The 19,507-nt window shown below is 39.7% G+C and overlaps 1 protein-coding gene across 4 annotated transcripts in view; it reads left to right on the top strand.

The window, feature by feature from the left end:
* Positions 1 to 19,507, top strand: part of KLHL7 (kelch like family member 7) — a 158,772-nt gene that overhangs the window by 110,352 nt on the left and 28,913 nt on the right. For all 4 annotated transcript variants that reach the window (XM_030932887.1, XM_030932886.1, XM_030932888.1 and 1 more), the window contains 2 exons: positions 6,229 to 6,404; positions 9,646 to 9,820. In XM_030932887.1, the coding sequence (XP_030788747.1) occupies positions 6,229 to 6,404; positions 9,646 to 9,820 (351 nt within the window). The remainder of the gene's footprint in view (positions 1 to 6,228; positions 6,405 to 9,645; positions 9,821 to 19,507) is intronic.

The following is a 19,507-nucleotide window of genomic DNA, read 5'->3' as shown; positions in this document are numbered from 1 at the left end:
CATTCTAATATTTTCTTGTGGATTCTTTCAGTTTCTCTAAATATGAGATCATATTGTCTACAAACAAGGATAATTTTATTTCTTCCTTTCCGGTTTGGCTGCCCCTCATATCATTCTCTTATCTGATTGCTCTAGCTAGGACTTCCAGTACTATGTTGAGTAACAGTGGTGAAAGTGAACATCCTGGTTGTGTTCCGGATCTTAGAGGACAGGCTTTCAGTTTTTCCTCATTTAATATGATACTAGCTGTGGGTCTGTCATATATGGCTTTTATTATGTTGAGGTATGTTCCTTCTATCCCCAGTTTTTTTTTAGGGTTTTTGTCATGAAAGGATGTTGAATTTTTTTAAATGCTTTTTCAGCATTGACTGAAATTTTCATATGGTTTTTATCCTTCATTTTATTGATATGCTGTATCACATTGATTCGTGTATGTTGAACCATCATTTGCGTTCCAGGGATAAATCCCACTTGGTCATGATGAATTGTATTTTTAATGTGTTGTTGAATTTGATTTGCTAATATTTTGTTGAGGATTTTTGCATCAATGTTCATCAGAGATATTGGTGCCTGTAGTTTTCTTTTTTTTTGATGTGTCTTTGTCTGGTTTTGGTATGAGGGTAATGCTGGCCTCATCAAATGAGTTTGGAAGTATTCCCTCCTCCTCTGTTTTTTTTGTTGTTGTTGTTGAATGGTTTGAGTAGGATCAGTATTAGTTCCTCCTTAGATATTTGGTAGAATTCATCAGTGAAGCCATCAGGTCCCAGGCTTTTTTTACTGGGATACTTTTTATTATAGCTTCAACTTCATTCCTTGTTATTGATATGTTCACGTTTTGTATTACTTCCTGATTCAATCTTGGTAGGTTGTATGTATCTAGAAATTTGTTCGTTTTCTTCTAAATTTTCCAATTTATAGGCATATATTAATAGTTGCTCATAGTAACCATTAATGATCCTTTGAATTTCTGTAGTATCAGTTGTAGTGTCTCCTTTTTCATTTCTGATTTTATTTATTTGGATCTTCTCTCTCTTTTTCTTAGTCTAACTAAAGGTTTGCTCATTTTCTTTTAACTTTTCAAAAACCCAACTTTTTGTTTCATTGATCTTTTGTATTTTTTTATTTCAGTTTTATTTTTTCTCTGATCTTTATTATTTCTCCTACTAATTTTGGATTTGGTTTGCTCTTGCTTTTCTAGTTCTTGAAGCTACATCATTAGATTGTTCATTTAAGATTTTTCCTCTCTTGATGTAGGTACTTATAGCTATAAATTCCCTCTTAGTACTGCTTTTGCTGTGTCCCGTAGGTTAGGGGATATTATCATCATTTGTTATCATTTGTTTCAAGAAATTTTTCAGTTTCCTTTTTAATGTCTTCAGTGATCCACTGGCCATTCAGGAGCATATTGTGTAATTTCCATGTGTTTGTATAGTTTCCAAAATTCCTCTTGTTATTAATATCTAGTTTTATTCCATTGTGGTCAGGGGAGATGCTTGATACTATTAAGTTTTTTTTTTTTTTTAATGTTTTAAGACTTGTTTTGTGACCTAGCATATTGTCTGTCCTTGAGAATGATCCACATGCTGAGGAAAAGGATGTGTATTCTATAGCTCTTAGATGAAATATTCTATAAATATCTGTTAGATCCATTTGTTCTATAGTGCAGATTAAGTCTGCTGTTTGTTGATTTTCTGTCTGGAAGATCTTTCCAGTGCTGAAAGTGGGGTGTTGAAGTCTCCAGCTATATAATGCCCTTATTTGAATGATTAATTGCTAAATATGTATTATCACTAGGCTATCAGGCATACATTGGTCTTTATTAGAATAAAACAAAATTTCATAACTGTGGCGGTTTGTCTTTGGTCCTTCACAGAGCCTACTCCATCCCACCTTCCTTTCTGCTGCCCTGATGTTTCCCTGGCTTCTGAATGAGTGACTGTGTAATAATAAGTTGATCTTAAAACAGTAAAAAAGAACAAATATCAATATAAAAAAATTTACAGCCTTTCAAAGAGAAGCAGTATAGTATATTACAAAAAATAACCATAAATTCTTCCTTTCCATTTATGTACACCCTTTTGCAATGTCACTTGGTAGCTCCTCCCATCAAGAGATAGAGTCTGTTTTCCTCCCTTGTAATCTGTGACCGTGTGATTTGCTATAGCCTGTGGGACATTAGCAAAGGAGATGTTAGCAGAGGATAGAAAAATGTTTGTGCTTTGGGATTTGCTCTCCATTGTTGCTGGGAACTCTTCTGCTGTCATGAAAAGAAGGCTAGAGACCATATGGCAGAGATGAACTATCCCAGCTGGTGTTTATACCAAGTTACTCAGAAAAGAATGCCATTAATTTTTTATCTGCAACGCAAAATTAGAACATAATATCACAAGGTTGCAAATGAGAGGGAGAGAAAATTGCATTTCAAGGCATCATTCATTTGGATATTGCAAGAAAACAATCACATGTATCCCTTCTGAGAAAAGTATTGGAAGAAGTACTGAAGCTAGCTAAGTAAGAGAGATAAAGAGCTCAAGATAAAGATGTACTTGTTAGGTTTCTTACTTGCAAGCAAAATAAACCAAATGTTGCTGGTTTACACAGAAAGGAAATTTATGGAATGGCTAGTGAGTAACTCATAGCATTGCCCAGAAATCTCAAGTCAGATTTTAGAAAGAATAAGGATTTGAATAATACAGACTTGTTCAGCTAGATAACACAGAATGTTTTACTTAATCATCAGAGAACACAGATTGTTTTCAGATACCCTTGGAGTGTTTACAAGTACTGATCACCAGCCACAGAAAAGCTGGAGAACCTAAAAAAGAGGAGACACAGGCCATATCCCCTGATTACAGTGCAGTAAAACTAGAAATTAACTATGGAAGGACAACTCTTCTCTCCCGCCGCACTCTGAACACTTGAAAATTTAACCGAAGAATTATTTAGAAAATTATTTTTTAGAGATATTAAAGGTAAACTTATAGGCTATAAAGAAACATGGCAATAAGCATGCAATAAACTGAAATCTTTAGAATATAACCAAAGTATTTCTTAGAAGAAAATTTGTAGTCTTAAATTTTTTCCAAATAAATGTATTTATTTTTATTCTTTCTTGACTTATGTATCCTATTCAGAGAGGTAGAGAAAAATAATTTGTAAACACCTAATGAAAGTAGAAAAAATATGATTTAAAATATAAATTAGGCCAGGTGCAGTGTCTCACGCCTGTGATCCCAGCACTTTGGGAGGCCGAGGTGGGTGGATCACCTGAAGTCAGGAGTTCGAGACCAGTCTGGCCAACATGGTGAAACCGCATCTCTACTAAAAATACAAAAATTAGGCAGGCATGGTGGTTTGTGCCTGTAATCCCAGCTATACAGGAGGCTGAGGCAGGAGAATCACTTGAACTCCAGAGGGGGAGGTTGCAGTGAGCCAAGATTGTGCCATTGCACTCCAGCCTAAGCGACAGAGTGAGTGAGACTACATCTCAAAAAAAGAAAAGAAAATATAAATTAATAAAGTAGAGAAATAAAACTAACAGACTATAGACTTAGTCAGAAAAACTAAAGCTAAGTATTTCAAAAAATGGTACAAAATAGCCTCAGACTTAACAAGTCTTATCAAGAAGAAAAGATCAAAGAACAGCATCAGGAATTAGAACTATAGATATGAAAGCAAAAGACAGTGATCAAAATTGTCTTTTTTTTTTTTTTTTTTTTTTTTTTTTTTGACAGAGTCTCACTCTGTCACCCAGGCTGGAGTGCAGTGGTGTGATCTCGTCTCACTGCAACCTTCGCCTCCCTGGTTCAAGTGATCCTCCTGCCTCAGCCTCCTGAGTAGCTGGGATTACAAGCGCCCACCAGCATGCCCGGCTAATTTTTGTATTTTGGGCAGAGACAGGGTTTCACCATGTTGGCCAGGCTGGTCTCGAACTCCCAACCTCAAGTGAGCTGCCCGCCTCATCTTCCTAAAATGCTGGGATTACAGGCATGAGCCACCATGCCTGGACAGATTTTATGCTTTTTAAGACAATTTTGGGCCGGGCACAGTGACTCCTAAAATGCTGGGATTACAGGCATGAGCCTGTAAAAAGAAAGAAAGAAAGAAAGAAAAAAGTTATAAAACCTGAAGCTGGTAACCTCAGAAACGATAAAAAAAGTAAAGATGTATTTTTTTCTTTTTGAGACAGAGTCTCACTTTGTCACCCCAATTGGAGTGCAGTGACCCAATCTCAGCTCACTGCAGCTTCTGCCTCCCAGGTTCAAGCAATCCTCCTGCCTCAGCCTCCTGAGTAGCTGGGATTACAGATGAGCACCACCACACTAAGCTGATTTTTGTATTTTTAGTAGTAGAGATGGGGTTTCACCCTGTTGGCCAGGCCGGTCTCGAACTCCTGACCTCAAGTGATCCACCCTCCTAGGCCTCCCAAAGTGCTCGGATTACAGTCATAAGCCACCATGAAGATGTATTTCTAATTAGTGCTCCAGGCTTGAAGGCTTTGTGGGTTAATTCTATCAACCTTTCAAAGAATAGATTAATGCTTATGTTATTTAAACTGTTCTAAATCTCTAGAAAGGGTAGAAAACTTGCCAGTTCATTCTCCTAGGGTAGGGTTACCATAATACCAACATTGGATGAAGAAAGTGTGTGCGTATGTATACGTGTATGTGTACAAACACATATAACATTTTAGTTTCATATAAAAACGTTTATTAATGCTAAAACAAAAAAAATTCAAGAATACCCCTTGTGTGGAATGGTGATAGTGGGAAAGGTTATGCATGTGTGGTGACAACAGGGACATGGGAACTCTGTAATGTTTCTTCAGTTTTACTGTAAACCTAAAACTGCTCTGAAAAAATGAAGTTTATTTTAAAAATAATACTTTGTGACCAGCTAGAATTTACTTTAAAAGTGACACAATGGTTCAATCATTTCAATGTCAAGAAATCTAGTAACGGCTGGGCGCGGTGGCTCACACCTGTAATCCCAGCACTTTGGGAGGCCGAGGCGGGTGGATCACGAGGTCAGGAAATCGAGACCATCCTGGCTAACACGGTGAAACCCTGTCTCTACTAAAAATACATTAAAAATTAGCCGGGCGTGGTGGTGGGCGCCTGTAGTTCCAGCTGCTCAGGAGGCTGAGGCAGGAGAATGGCGTGAACCCGGGAGGCGGAGCTTGCAGTGAGCCGAGATTGCGCCACTGCACTCCAGCCTGGGCGACAGAGCGAGACTCCCTCTCTAAATAAATAAATAAATAAATAATTTGTAGTTTCATATAGAAGAGGGAGCAGACTTTTCCTGTAAAGCACCAGAAAAGAAAATATTTTAGGCTTTATGGACCACATATGGTCCTTATCTCTCCTCCTTTCCTTTCCATCTTCACTTCCCCCTTCTCGCCTCTTTTTTTTTTTTTTTTTCTTAACCTTTCAAAAAAATGTAAAAGCTAGTATTAGCTGCTGACCCTACAAAACAGGCTATGGGCTAGATTTTGCCCATAAACAGTACTTTGCAGACTCCTGACCTAAAAGTTTATACCTGAATAAATTTGATGTATGTCATGTTTTTAAGTGGAGCTCCTCCGTGCTGCAGAAGTAATCCAAAAGTTCAGTGCAATTCTGATTAATATCACATGGAGATTTTGTAAAGTAGAATGTGATAAGCTTATTTTAAAATTTGTCTGCAAGAGAAAATGTTTAACAATAGCCAAGAAAACTTTGAAAAAACATTGAAGGGGGCTTCTCCTACAGAATATAAAAACCAGCCGGGCACGGTGGCTCACGCCTGTAATCCCAGCACTTTGGGAGGCCTAGGCGGGCAGATCACGAGGTCAGGAGATCGAGACCATCCTGGCTAACATGGTGAAACCCCGCCTCTACTAAAAATACAAAAAAAAATTAGCCGGGCGTGGTGGCGGGTGCCTGTAGTCCCAGCTATTCGGGAGGCTGAGGCTGGAGAATGGCATGACCTGGGAGGTGGAGCTTGCAGTGAGCCGAGATCCCGCCACTGCACTCCAGCCTGGGCGAAACTCTGTCTCAAAAAATAAAAAAAGTCTTTTATAAGACAGTATAGTATTGGCACAAGAATAGACAAATCAATGAAACAGAAAAGGATCCAGATTTATGAAATTTATTCAACTAATTTTCCTGAAGTCATGCTTCATCTTAAATGTATACTTGGTTTTTCTAAAAATGATTTTCTATTCTTTTATTTTCTTTCTGTATTTAGGTATAAGTGTGCTAGCAGAGTGTCTAGATTGTCCTGAATTGAAAGCAACTGCAGATGACTTTATTCATCAGCATTTTACTGAAGTTTACAAAACTGATGAATTTCTTCAACTTGATGTCAAGCGAGTAACACATCTTCTCAACCAGGACACTCTGACTGTGAGAGCAGAGGATCAGGTGACTAAATTGCCTTCTCACATTTTTCTTAATAAAAATGTCTTTATTGGTTTCTTATAACTCATGTTTGGACACATGATAAGGGAAAAAGTCATATTAGGAAAGAATATGTTCTTTACACTAAACAGAGTATTGCAATCTTAGGTGCTTGCCAGGCTGGCTGTTTGAGAAATAGGTCACTTCATAGAGATAAAACCATTGGGTACCATGGTAGACAGAACAATGCCTTCCCCAAAGATGTCCACTTCCCAATCCCCAGCATCTGGAATACACCTATGCAGCAGATAGGACTTTGCATATGTGACTAAGTTAAGGATTTTGAGATGAAATTATCCAAATGGGTCCAGTGTAATCATAAAGATCCTTAAATTTGGAAGAGGGATGCAAAAGAAGGCAGTGTCAAGTGGTGCAATATGAGAAAGACTTGACTGGTCATTGCTGTCTTTGAAGGGGGAAGGGGACCATAAGCCAAGGAATGCAGGCAGCTGCAAGATGCTGAAAAAGGCAAGGAAATGGTTTCTAATATAGCATCTCCAGGCAGACACATTGGTTTTAGTCCACTGTGACCCATTTTGGACTCTGATCTATAGAATTGTCAGATAAACTGTCAGAAGTGTAAACTGGGTGCAGTCATTTGGGAGCTGGGTGGGGGAACACTTTATTTCATTTATGTATGTATGTATGTATGTTATTTTTTGAGATGGAGTCTCACTCTGTTGGCCAGGCTGGAGTGCAGTGGCATGATCTCAACTCACTGCAAGCTCTGCCTCCCGAGTTCATGCTATTCTTCTGCCTCAGCCTCCCGAGTAGCTGGGACTACAGGCACCCACCACCAAGCCTGGCTAATTTTTTGTATTTTTTAGTAGAGACAGGGTTTCACCATGTCAGCCAGGATGGTCTCAATCTCCTGACCTCGTGATCTGCCCGCCTCAGCCTCCCAAAGTGCTGGGATTACAGGCGTGAGCCACCGTACCCGGCCTTATTTATTTTTTTGAGATGCAGTCTCACTCTGTTGCCCAGGCTGGAGTGCGGTGGCGTAATCTCAGCTCACTGCAATCTCTACCTCCCAGGTTCAAGTGATTCTCATGCCTCAGCCTCCCAAGTAGCTGGGATTATAGGCATGTGCCACCACACCCTGCTAATTGAGATGGAGTTTCACCAAGTTGGCCAGGTTGGTCTCAAACAGGTGACCGGCCCACCTCAGCCTCCCAAAGTGCTGGAATTACAGGTGTCAGCCACCATGCCTGGCTGTGGGAACACTTTAATATGCAGACTCAATCTCTGTTTTCAGCCCCACATGCTTCTCTATATTTTAAGCCACTAAGTTTGTGGTAATTTGTTACAGCAGCAATAGAAAACTAATATAGGTACTGTAAGATCATATGTTTTAGGCCGGGCGCGGCGGCTCAAGCCTGTAATCCCAGCACTTTGGGAGGCTGAGACGGGCGGATCACGAGGTCAGGAGATCGAGACCATCCTGGCTAACCCGATGAAACCCCATCTCTACTAAAAAATACAAAAAACTAGCCAGGCGAGGTGGCGGGCGCCTGTAGTCCCAGCTACTCAGGAGGCTGAGGCAGGAGAATGGCGTAAACCCAGGGGGCAGAGCTTGCAGTGAGCGCTGAGATCCGGCCACTGCATTCCAGCCTGGGTGACAGAGCAAGATGCAGTCTCAAAAAAATATAAAAATAAAAAAAGATCGTCAGTTTTAAGTTGCTTTTGTTCTAAAAACAAAAATTGGGCACTTAGCAATGTTCTTTTGCCCAGTCTTCTTCGTGGCCCAGGGTATCAATTTGCAAGTTAACAGGTTAGACCTGGAGGACCTCACTAGATAAATAGAAAAAATTTACTTCCATGCTCAAAATTGGTTGACTTATATGCAGTATGGAAAAGGAATAACAAGTAACGTTAGACTGGAGAAACGTGACGAGCATTACCTACAGGTGGTCAGCATTAGCATCATCAGTGATGTCATGATAATTAGTATGCACACTTGATGTAATGAAAATGTCATTCACATCTATGATCATCCTCCTAAAAAACCATAGCTTCAGTCTAATAAGTAACACATCAGACAAACCCCGATTGAAGGGCATTCTCAACAAAATACCTGACCAGAACTCAAAACTGTCAAGTTTGTCAAAAACAAGGAAAGGCTGAAAAATTGTCACAGTCTAGAAGATTCTAAGGTTTAATGACTACATGTAATGTGGTATCCTTTATAGTATTGTGGAACAGAAAAATAACACTAGATAAAAACTAAAGAAATCCAAAAAAATATGAAATTTAGTTAATGTGTCAATACTGGTTCATTAGTTGTAACAAATATACCATACTAATGCAACACCTTAACAACTGGGGCAGGGTATATGAGAACTCTTTGTGTTATCTCTGCAACTTTTCTGTAAATCTAAAACTATTCTAAAATAAAAAATTTGTTTAAAAAAAGACCAATTCCTGTAAGAAATTAACTCAGAAAGAGATCAGAAGTTGGGCCTTATTAAATCACCCCAAAATTAATTTCAAATATCACCCCAAAATTAATTTAGTGGGTATGGGAGATGTGTGTATATATGAAGCAATTGATTTTTGGGGGGATGTTTAATGATTTGTAAGTTAAATTATGTTGAGGAACTTGGACTTGTTCAGTGCAGTTAAGTGCAGCAACAGTATTATTTTGGAAAACAATTCTTTTAAATATCCTGTAGTTTATTTTTAAGTATAGAATTCTTCATATCTTAAAGTTTCTAAAAAGCAGATAAGTCTATCCATTCATAATTCAGGAATATAATATTGAAATAAAATCATGGGTGACCTTCATATCTCCTGGAATGGACGGCCTGTTGAGAAGTTAACCTGTTTTCCCGGTACTAAACTAAATGAGGGTATGTTGAAACTTTTGTCTGACTGCAGTTTTTTTTTTTTTTTTTTTTAGTGCAATGTATATCATGTGTTTGTCTGAAAATGAAGCTATCTTTTTTTTTAAATCATAAATTCAACATCCTCCCTGTCATTACATTACATAATAGTGGTTAGTTCTAAAAAACATATTACCTACAAGACTCACTAGAGCAGTAAGTAAACTGTTCTGAAGTACCAGCAAGTGTCCAGAGATGAAAAATATTAGGAATAAGTGGTTGTCTCCTTATGAGGTTCTCTCCCTTCAATGTGAGAGTAAACACAGGTAATTGGAAATGTTGCTGTCTTCTAAGAACTTTACTGTGCTGTTTTTCCCCCTTAGGTTTATGATGCTGCAGTCAGGTGGTTGAAATACGATGAACCTAATCGCCAGCCATTTATGGTTGATATCCTTGCTAAAGTCAGGTTTCCTCTTATATCAAAGAATTTCTTAAGTAAAACGGTACAAGCTGAACCACTTATTCAAGACAATCCTGAATGCCTTAAGATGGTGATAAGTAAGTTGCCTTAATATCCATTTGTAACCTGATCATGTAGCCAGTTTCTCATGGGCTTAAAACCCTTTAGAATGGATTAGACTCAGTAGCCAGGGAGAAACAGTTAGGATTTTGCTCTTCTAGATAGTTAATCCCTTGGCTTTCTGAACTGTACACTTGGAAGGGACTTGGCCTCAGCCCTTATTTTATAGGGGTGTATATCATAGAAAGTACAAATTACTCATGCTTTTTCTATTCTTTTTTTTTTTTTTTTTTTTAATTATACTTTAAGTTCTAGGGTACATGTGCATAACGTGCAGGTTTGTTACATATGTATACTTATGCCATGTTGGTGTGCTGCACCCATCAACTCGTCAGCACCCATCAATTCATCATTTATATGATGTATAACTCCCCAATGCAATCCCTCCCTCCTCCCCCCTCCCCCCTCCCCATGATAGGCCCCAGTGCGTGATGTTCCCCTTCCCGAGTCCAAGTGATCTCATTGTTCAGTTCCCACCTATGAGTGAGAACATGCGGTGTTTGGTTTTCTGTTCTTGTGATAGTTTGCTAAGAATGATGGTTTCCAGCTGCATCCATGTCCCTACAAAGGACGCAAACTCATCCTTTTTTATGGCTGCATAGTATTCCATGGTGTATATGTGCCACATTTTCTTAATCCAGTCTGTCACAGATGGACATTTGGGTTGATTCCAAGTCTTTGCTATTGTGAATAGTGCCGCAATAAACATACGTGTACATGTGTCTTTGTAGTAGAATAATTTATAATCCTTTGGGTATATACCCAGTAGTGGGATGGCTGGGTCATATGGTACATCTAGTTCTAGATCCTTGAGGAATTGCCATACTGTTTTACATAATGGTTGAACTAGTTTACAATCCCACCAACAGTGTAAAAGTGTTCCTATTTCTCCACATCCTCTCCAACACCTGTTGTTTCCTGACTTCTTAATGACTGCCATTCTAACTGGTGTGAGATGGTATCTCATTGTGGTTTTGATTTGCATTTCTCTGATGGCGAGTGATGATGAGCATTTTTTCATGTGTCTGTTGGCTGTATGAATATCTTCTTTTGAGAAATGTCTGTTCATATCCTTTCCCCACTTTTTGATGGGGTTGTTTGTTTTTTTCTCGTATATTTGTTTGAGTTCTTTGTAGATTCTGGATATTAGCCCTTTGTCAGATGAGTAGGTTGCAAAAATTTTCTCCCATTCTGTAGGTTGCCTGTTCACTCTGATGGTAGTTTCTTTTGCTGTGCAAAAGCTCTTTGGTTTAATTAGATCCCATTTGTCAATTTTGGTTTTTGCTGCCGTTGCTTTTGGTGTTTTAGACATGAAGTCCTTGCCCATGCCTATGTCCTGAATGGTACTACCTAGATTTTCTTCTAGGGTTTTTATGGTATTAGGTCTAACATTTAAGTCTCTAATCCATCTTGAATTAATCTTCGTATAAGGGGTAAGGAAAGGATCCAGTTTCAGCTTTCTACTTATGGCTAGCCAATTTTCCCAGCACCATTTATTAAATAGGGAATCCTTTCCCCATTTCTTGTTTCTCTCAGGTTTGTCAAAGATCAGATGGCTGTAGATGTGCGGTATTATTTCTGAGGACTCTGTTCTGTTCCATTGGTCTATATCTCTGTTTTGGTACCAGTACCATGCTGTTTTGGTTACTGTAGCCTTGTAGTATAGTTTGAAGTCAGGTAGCGTGACGCCTCCAGCTTTGTCCTTTTGACTTAGGATTGTCTTGGCAATGCGGGCTCTTTTTTGGTTCCATATGAACTTTAAAGCCGTTTTTTCCAATTCTGTGAAGAAACTCATTGGTAGCTTGATGGGGATGGCATTGAATCTATAAATAACCTTGGGCAGTAGGGCCATTTTCACGATATTGATTCTTCCTATCCATGAGCATGATATGTTCTTCCATTTGTTTGTGTCCTCTTTTATTTCACTGAGCAGTGGTTTGTAGTTCTCCTTGAAGAGGTCCTTTACATCCCTTGTAAGCTGGATTCCTAGGTATTTTATTCTCTTTGAAGCAATTGTGAATGGAAGTTCATTCCTGATTTGGCTCTCTGCTTGTCTGTTACTGGTGTATAAGAATGCTTGTGATTTTTGCACATTAATTTTGTATCCTGAGACTTTGCTGAAGTTGCTTATCAGCTTAAGGAGATTTTGGGCTGAGACGATGGGGTTTTCTAAATATACAATCATGTCATCTGCAAACAGGGACAATTTGACTTCTTCTTTTCCTAACTGGATACCCTTGATTTCTTTCTCTTGCCTGATTGCCCTAGCCAGAACTTCCAACACTATGTTGAATAGGAGTGGTGAGAAAGGGCATCCCTGTCTTGTGCCAGTTTTCAAAGGGAATTTTTCCAGTTTTTGCCCATTCAGTATGATATTAGCTGTGGGTTTGTCATAAATAGCTCTTATTATTTTGAGGTACGTTCCATCAATACCGAATTTATTGAGCGTTTTTAGCATGAAGGGCTGTTGAATTTTGTCAAAAGCCTATTCTGCATCTATTGAGACAATCATGTGGTTCTTGTCTTTGGTTCTGTTTATATGCTGGATTATGTTTATTGATTTGGGAATGTTGAACCAGCCTTGCATCCCAGGGATGAAGCCCACTTGATCATGGTGGATAAGCTTTTTGATGTGCTGCTGAATCCGGTTTGCCAGTATTTTATTGAGAATTTTTGCATCAATGTTCATCAGGGATATTGGTCTAAAATTCTCTTTTTTTGTTGTGTCTCTGCCAGGCTTTGGTATCAGGATGACGTTGGCCTCCTAAAATGAGTTAGGGAGGATTCCCTCTTTTTCTATTGATTGGAATAGTTTCAGAAGGAATGGTACCAGCTCCTCCTTGTACCTCTGGTAGAATTCAGCTGTGAATCCATCTGGTCCTGGACTTTTTTTGGTGGGTAGGCTATTAATTGTTGCCTCAATTTCAGAGCCTGCTATTGGTCTATTCAGGGATTCAACTTCTTCCTGGTTTAGCCTTGGGAGAGTGTAAGTGTCCAGGAAATTATCCATTTCTTCTAGATTTTCTAGTTGATTTGCGTAGAGGCGTTTATAGTATTCTCTGATGGTAGTTTGTATTTCTGTGGGGTCAGTGGTGATATCCCCTTTATCATTTTTTATTGCATCTATTTGATTCCTCTCTCTTTTCTTCTTTATTAGCCTTGCTAGCGGTCTGTCAATTTTGTTGATCTTTTCAAAAAACCAACTCCTGGATTCATTGATTTTTTGGAGGGTTTTTTGTGTCTCTATCTCCTTCAGTTCTGCTCTGATCTTAGTTATTTCTTGCCTTCTGCTAGCTTTTGAATGTGTTTGCTCTTGCCTCTCTAGTTCTTTTAATTGTGATGTTAGAGTGTCAATTTTAGATCTTTCCTGCTTTCTCTTGTGGGCATTTAGTGCTATAAATTTCCCTCTACACACTGCTTTAAATGTGTCCCAGAGATTCTGGTATGTTGTATCTTTGTTCTCATTGGTTTCAAAGAACATCTTTATTTCCGCTTTCATTTCGTTATGTACCCAGTAGTCATTCAGGAGCAGGTTGTTCAGTTTCCATGTAGTTGAGCGGTTTTGATTGAGTTTCTTAGTCCTGAGTTCTAGTTTGATTGCACTGTGGTCTGAGAGACAGTTTGTTATAATTTCTGTTCTTTTACATTTGCTGAGGAGTGCTTTACTTCCAATTATGTGGTCAATTTTGGAATAAGTGCGATGTGGTGCTGAGAAGAATGTATATTCTGTTGATTTGGGGTGGAGAGTTCTATAGATGTCTATTAGGTCCGCTTGGTGCAGAGATGAGTTCAATTCCTGGATATCCTTGTTAACTTTCTGTCTCGTTGATCTGTCTAATGTTGACAGCGGAGTGTTGAAGTCTCCCATTATTATTGTATGGGAGTCTAAGTCTCTTTGTAAGTCTCTAAGGACTTGCTTTATGAATCTGGGTGCTCCTGTATTGGGTGCATATATATTTAGGAGAGTTAGCTCTTCCTGTTGAATTGATCCCTTTACCATTATGTAATGGCCTTCTTTGTCTCTTTTGATCTTTGATGGTTTAAAGTCTGTTTTATCAGAGACAAGGATTGCAACCCCTGCTTTTTTTTGTTCTCCATTTGCTTGGTAGATCTTCCTCCATCCCTTTATTTTGAGCCTATGTATGTCTCTGCATGTGAGATGGGTCTCCTGAATACAGCAGACTGATGGGTCTTGACTCTTTATCCAGCTTGCCAGTCTGTGTCTTTTAATTGGAGCATTTAGTCCATTAACATTTAAGGTTAATATTGTTATGTGTGAACTTGATCCTGCCATTATGATATTAACTGGTTATTTTGCTCGTTAGTTGATGCAGTTTCTTCCTAGCCTCGATGGTCTTTACATTTTGGCATGTTTTTGCAATGGCTGGTACCGGTTGTTCCTTTCCATGTTTAGGGCTTCCTTCAGGGTCTCTTGTAAGGCAGGCCTGGTGGTGAGAAAATCTCTAAGCATTTGCTTATCTGTAAAGGATTTTATTTCTCCTTCACTTATGAAACTTAGTTTGGCTGGATATGAAATTCTGGGTTTAAAATTCTTTTCTTTAAGAACGTTGAATATTGGCCCCCACTCTCTTCTGGCTTGTAGAGTTTCTGCCGAGAGATCTGCTGTTAGTCTGATGGGCTTCCCTTTGTGGGTAACCCGACCTTTCTCTCTGGCTGCCCTTAAGATTTTTTCCTTCATTTCAACTTTGGTGAATCTGGCAATTATGTGTCTTGGAGTTGCTCTTCTGGAGGAGTATCTTTGTGGCGTTCTCTGTATTTCCTGAATTTGAATGTTGTCCTGCCCTACTAGGTTGGGGAAGTTCTCCTGGATGATATCCTGAAGAGTGTTTTCCAACTTGGTTCCATTTTCCCCCTCACTTTCAGGCACCCCAATCAGACGTAGATTTGGTCTTTTTACGTAATCCCATACTTCTTGCAGGCTTTGCTCATTTCTTTTTCTTCTTTTTTCTTTTGGTTTCTCTTCTCGCTTCATTTCATTCATTTGATCCTCAATCACTGATACTCTTTCTTCCAGTTGATCGAGTCGGTTACTGAAGCTTGTGCATTTTTCACGTATTTCTCGTGTCATGGTTTTCATCTCTGTCATTTCATTTATGATCTTCTCTGCATTAATTAGTCTAGCTGTCAATTCTTCCACTCTTTTTTCAAGATTTTTAGTTTCTTTGCGCTGGGTACGTAATTCCTCCTTTAGCTCTGATAAGTTTGATGGACTAAAGCCTTCTTCTCTCCTCTCGTCCAAGTCATTCTCTGACCAGCTTGGATCCGTTGCTGGCGATGGGCTGCGCTCCTTTGCAGGGGGAGATGCGCTCTTATTTTTTGAATTTCCAGCTTTTCTGCCCTGCTTTTTCCCCATCTTTGTGGTTTTATCTGTCTCTGGTCTTTGATGGTGGTGACGTACTGATGGGGTTTTGGTATAGGTGTCCTTCCTGTTTGATAGTTTTCCTTCTGACAGTCAGAAGGACTGTCTGTTGGTCTGTTGGAGATTGCTTGAGGTCCACTCCAGACCCTGTTTGCCTGGGTATCAGCAGCAGAGGTTGCCGAAGATAGAATATTGCTGAACAGCGAGTGTACCTGTCTGATTCTTCCTTTGGAAGTTTCCTCTCAGGGGTGTACTCCACCCTGTGAGGTGTGGGGTGTCAGACTGCCCCTAGTGGGGGATTTCTCCCAGCTAGGCTACTCAGGGGTCAGGGACACACCTGAGCAGGCAGTCTGTCCGTTCTCAGATCTCAACCTCCGCGTTGGGAGATCCACGGCTCTCCCCAAAGCTGTCAGACAGAGTCGTTCGCGTCTGCACCGGCTCCCGCTACTTCCCCTGTTGGTCTTCAGCTGTGCGCTGTCCCCAGAGGTGGAGACTACAGAGACAGGCAGGCTTCCTTGAGCTGCTGTGAGCTCCACCCAGTTCGAGCTTCCCAGCGGCTTTGTTTACCTACTTAAGCCTCAGCAATGGCGGGCGCCCCTCCCCCAGCCTCGCTGCTGCCTTGCGGATAGATCGCGGCAGACTGCTGTGTTAGCAGTGAGGGAGGCTTCGTGGGCGTGGGACCCTCCCGGCCAGGTATGGGATATATTCTCCTGGTGTGCCTGTATGCTTACAGCGCAGTATTGGGGTGGGAGTTACCCGATTTTCCAGGTGTTGTGTGTCTCAGTTCCCCTGGCTAGGAAAACGGATCCCCTTCCCCCTTGCACTTCCAGGTGAGGCGATGCCTCACCCTGCTTCAGCTCTCGCTGGTCAGGCTGCAGCAGCTGACCAGCACCGATTGTCCGGCACTCCCTAGTGAGATGACCCCAGTACCTCAGTTGAAAATGCAGAAATCACTGGTCTTCTGTGTCGCTCGCGCTGGGAGTTGGAGACTGGAGCTGTTCCTATTCGGCCATCTTGCTCCGCCCCCTCTCTATTCTTGTATACAATAACTTTCATGCAGTTTTGTTTTTAGTGTTTCCTTTTTTATTTTACTTAGCCAAGTAGTTTACTGTGATCACGTTTTCTTTCTTCAACAGTATATATTTTTTTTCTTTTTTGGCCGAGAGATAAAAATTACCACATTGTTTTCATTTGCTTTAATTTTCTTGCTTGCCCGCTAAGTCCCAACCCCTCAACACCTTTGTAAAATGCCACTTAATAAAATTGTCTATGCAATTAAACAATCTGTTGCTTTTCTTTCTTGGAAACATGCCTTGTAGAACCTTCCTTCTGCCTATTCCAATATGAACTGCTTGCTCTCTAGACCTGAGACACAGTTCTTGTCCTGGGGCTTCCGTCTCCACAATCCTGGGAAGCCATTTCACTCCTCTCCTGTTAGATCTGTTGTCTTCTTGGATCCTGGCCGTCCTCTATCTTAATTCTTTTTGTTTGATGCAATATATCCTCTAAAAGGTTCCTGATGGAGTATATGATCAGTAAATATTTGGAGACTTGACAAATCTCATATGTTTATTTTATCATAAAATATTGAAGGAGGCCGGGCACAGTAGCCCACACCTCTAATCACAGCACTTTGGGAGGTCAAGACAGGAAGATCGCTTGAGGTCAGGAGTTTGAGATTCACCTGGGCAACATAGCAAGATTCCAACTCTAAAAAAAAAAAAAAAAAAAAAAAAAACGTAGCTGGGTGTGGAGGCATGTGCCTGTGGTCCCAACTACTCCAGTGGCTGAGGCAGGAGGATTGCTTGAGCCCAGGAGTTTGAGGTTACAGTGAGCTCTGATCCTGCCACTGCATTACTCCAGCCTGGGCAACAGAGTAAGACCTTGTCTATTAAAAAAAAGAAAGAAACATAGTTAAACTGAAGATAGAATTATGCTGAAAATCATTTTCAGTTAGAATTTATCTTCTAGCTTCCAGTGTTATTTTGAGAAGTCTAGTGCCAATCTGATCCTTTTCTTTCTTTCTTTCTTTCTTTCTTTCTTTCTTTCTTTCTTTCTTTCTTTCTTTCTTTCTTTCTTTCTTTCTTTTCTTTCTTTCTTTCTTTCTTTTTTCTTATCCATCTTTGTCTCTTGGCCTTTTTCTGAGAGATAGCTTGATTTTTTTCAACCCTTTTATTTCAGCTATAATTTTTAATTTCTGGAGTTTTTATTCTCTATTATTTCATGGCTGCAATATCTTATCACTCTAAAGTAGTCTTTGTAGTGCTTTTGAGGTTTTCTTATGTTGTCTGTATTTTCTATATTTTGAGTTTTCTTTTCCTTTTTTTATTGGAAGCTTTTCTTAAATATTTGGTTTTATATCATATGAGAGTGAGTTATTACAAAACTGATAGATCATGCTGTATGTATGAGTGGGCATCTCAGTTCTTGGGCTAAACTGTAGCATAATCAGAGTAGCTGTTCATTTTTTTAATTGGGGACCCCCAGATGTCAATATTTGTAGATATTGTCTCAGGGAACTATAAGCTGGGTGTAGGCATTTAGGAACTGGATGAGATAATATTTTGCTATTCAGACTTTCACTTAATCCATATTTTTATTTTTCTTTTTTTTCTTTTCTTTTTTTTTTTTTTTTTTTTTTTGAGACAGAGTCTCCCAGGCTGGAGTACAGTGGTAAAATCACAACTCATTGCAGCCTTGTCCTCCCCAGCACAAGTGATCCTTTCACTTCAGCCTCCCAAGTAGCTGCGACTACAGGTGCACACCACTATGCCCAGCTGATTTTTATATTTTTTTGTCAAGATGATGTCTCACTATCTTGTTCAGGCTGGTCTCAAACTTCTGGGCTCGAGTAACCCTCCTGCCAAGGCCTCCCAAGATGCTAGGATTATAGGCATGAACCACAGTGCCTGGCCTTAATCCATGTTTTCAGACTCCCATCCTTTTCTGTGCTGTTCCCTGAGTCTGGAACATTTCTCATTCAGTATTTTCGGAGACCAGTCCTGTGTCCTACAGTGGTACAGGTATAGTGGGTACCTGACTGTGCAACAGGGAAAGGAGAGCTGGAAGTTCAATTGTCGTTTGTTCAGTATTTTAGAGTTATCTTGTTTTCATCCCTACCTGCACTTCTAGGTACTTAGTATCTCCAATTATGAGCCTTTTCAGGGTTCTGCAGGGTAATTTGGCTTGCTTTTCATTGGTGTCTCCTGGCACAACCATTTAGGTTAAACAGACACTCCATCTGCTAGCTGTCTTCATTAATTGTGTTTTGGTGTTGCAAGTCTCTTAGAATTATCAAAGATAGAGTTTGTGTTTGTTTCTTGTTACCTTGTCGTTTGGGATAGCTTTCAAGAGAAGAGGAGAAAAAAGATCTTAAAATGGCGAGTCTGATCTCATATTGTTTTTTATATTAAATCTGAACTAGTCTTTTTTTTTTTTTTTTTTGAGACTGAGTCTGGCTCTGTCGCCCAGGCTGGAGTACGGTGGCCGGATCTCAGCTCACTGCAAGCTCCGCCTCCCAGGTTTACGCCATTCTCCTGCCTCCGCCTCCCACGTAGCTGGGACTACAGGCGCCCGCCTCGTCGCCCGGCTAGTTTTTTGTATTTTTTTAGTAGAGACGAGGTTTCACCATGTTAGCCAGGATGGTCTCGATCTCCTGACCTCGTGATCCGCTCGTCTCGGCCTCCCAAAGTGCTGGGATTACAGGCTTGAGCCACCGCGCCCGGCCTTTTTTTTTTTTTTTAAGTCTGAACTAGTCTTTTCCTTTGTGATGTGGTTGGAAAGGTCTTCCCTATTCCAAGGTGATTTTTAAAAATTAACTAAATTTTCCTCATGTGCATTTATCACTTATAGAGGAGTTCTTCTCTTTTTTAAAAAAATTTTAAGGGTATATCTTACTGAAATCATTTGGGTGTGAAATAAATAATATTTTTCCTAATATATCTGATAAGATGGTTCAATACCATTACTGAATAATTCATTTTTTCCCACTGATTTGAAACACGTTAAACTAAATTTCCATTTATCTATATGTACACACATCACTTCTCAGTCTTTTGGCTAAGATCAAGTGTAGTGTAGGTACACATACACACAGTTTCTCTTCTACTTCATTCTAATACCTTTTAATTATTGTTATCCTTCATTTAAATTGCCATGTGTCTCTGGAGAATTTGTAATTTTCTTATGAGTTCTGCATTCTTAATTTACTTCAGATACTTTTGTTGCCATTGTAAATTGTATCTTTTTCCTTTTATGTATGTATTATTTATTAGCCTGGCTTTTT

The sequence above is a fragment of the Rhinopithecus roxellana genome, chromosome 6, assembly GCF_007565055.1.
Source record: "Rhinopithecus roxellana isolate Shanxi Qingling chromosome 6, ASM756505v1, whole genome shotgun sequence".
Lineage (NCBI taxonomy): Eukaryota > Metazoa > Chordata > Mammalia > Primates > Cercopithecidae > Rhinopithecus > Rhinopithecus roxellana.
Note: the sequence above shows the minus strand (reverse complement) of the source record. Positions and strands in the feature narration are given on the sequence as shown.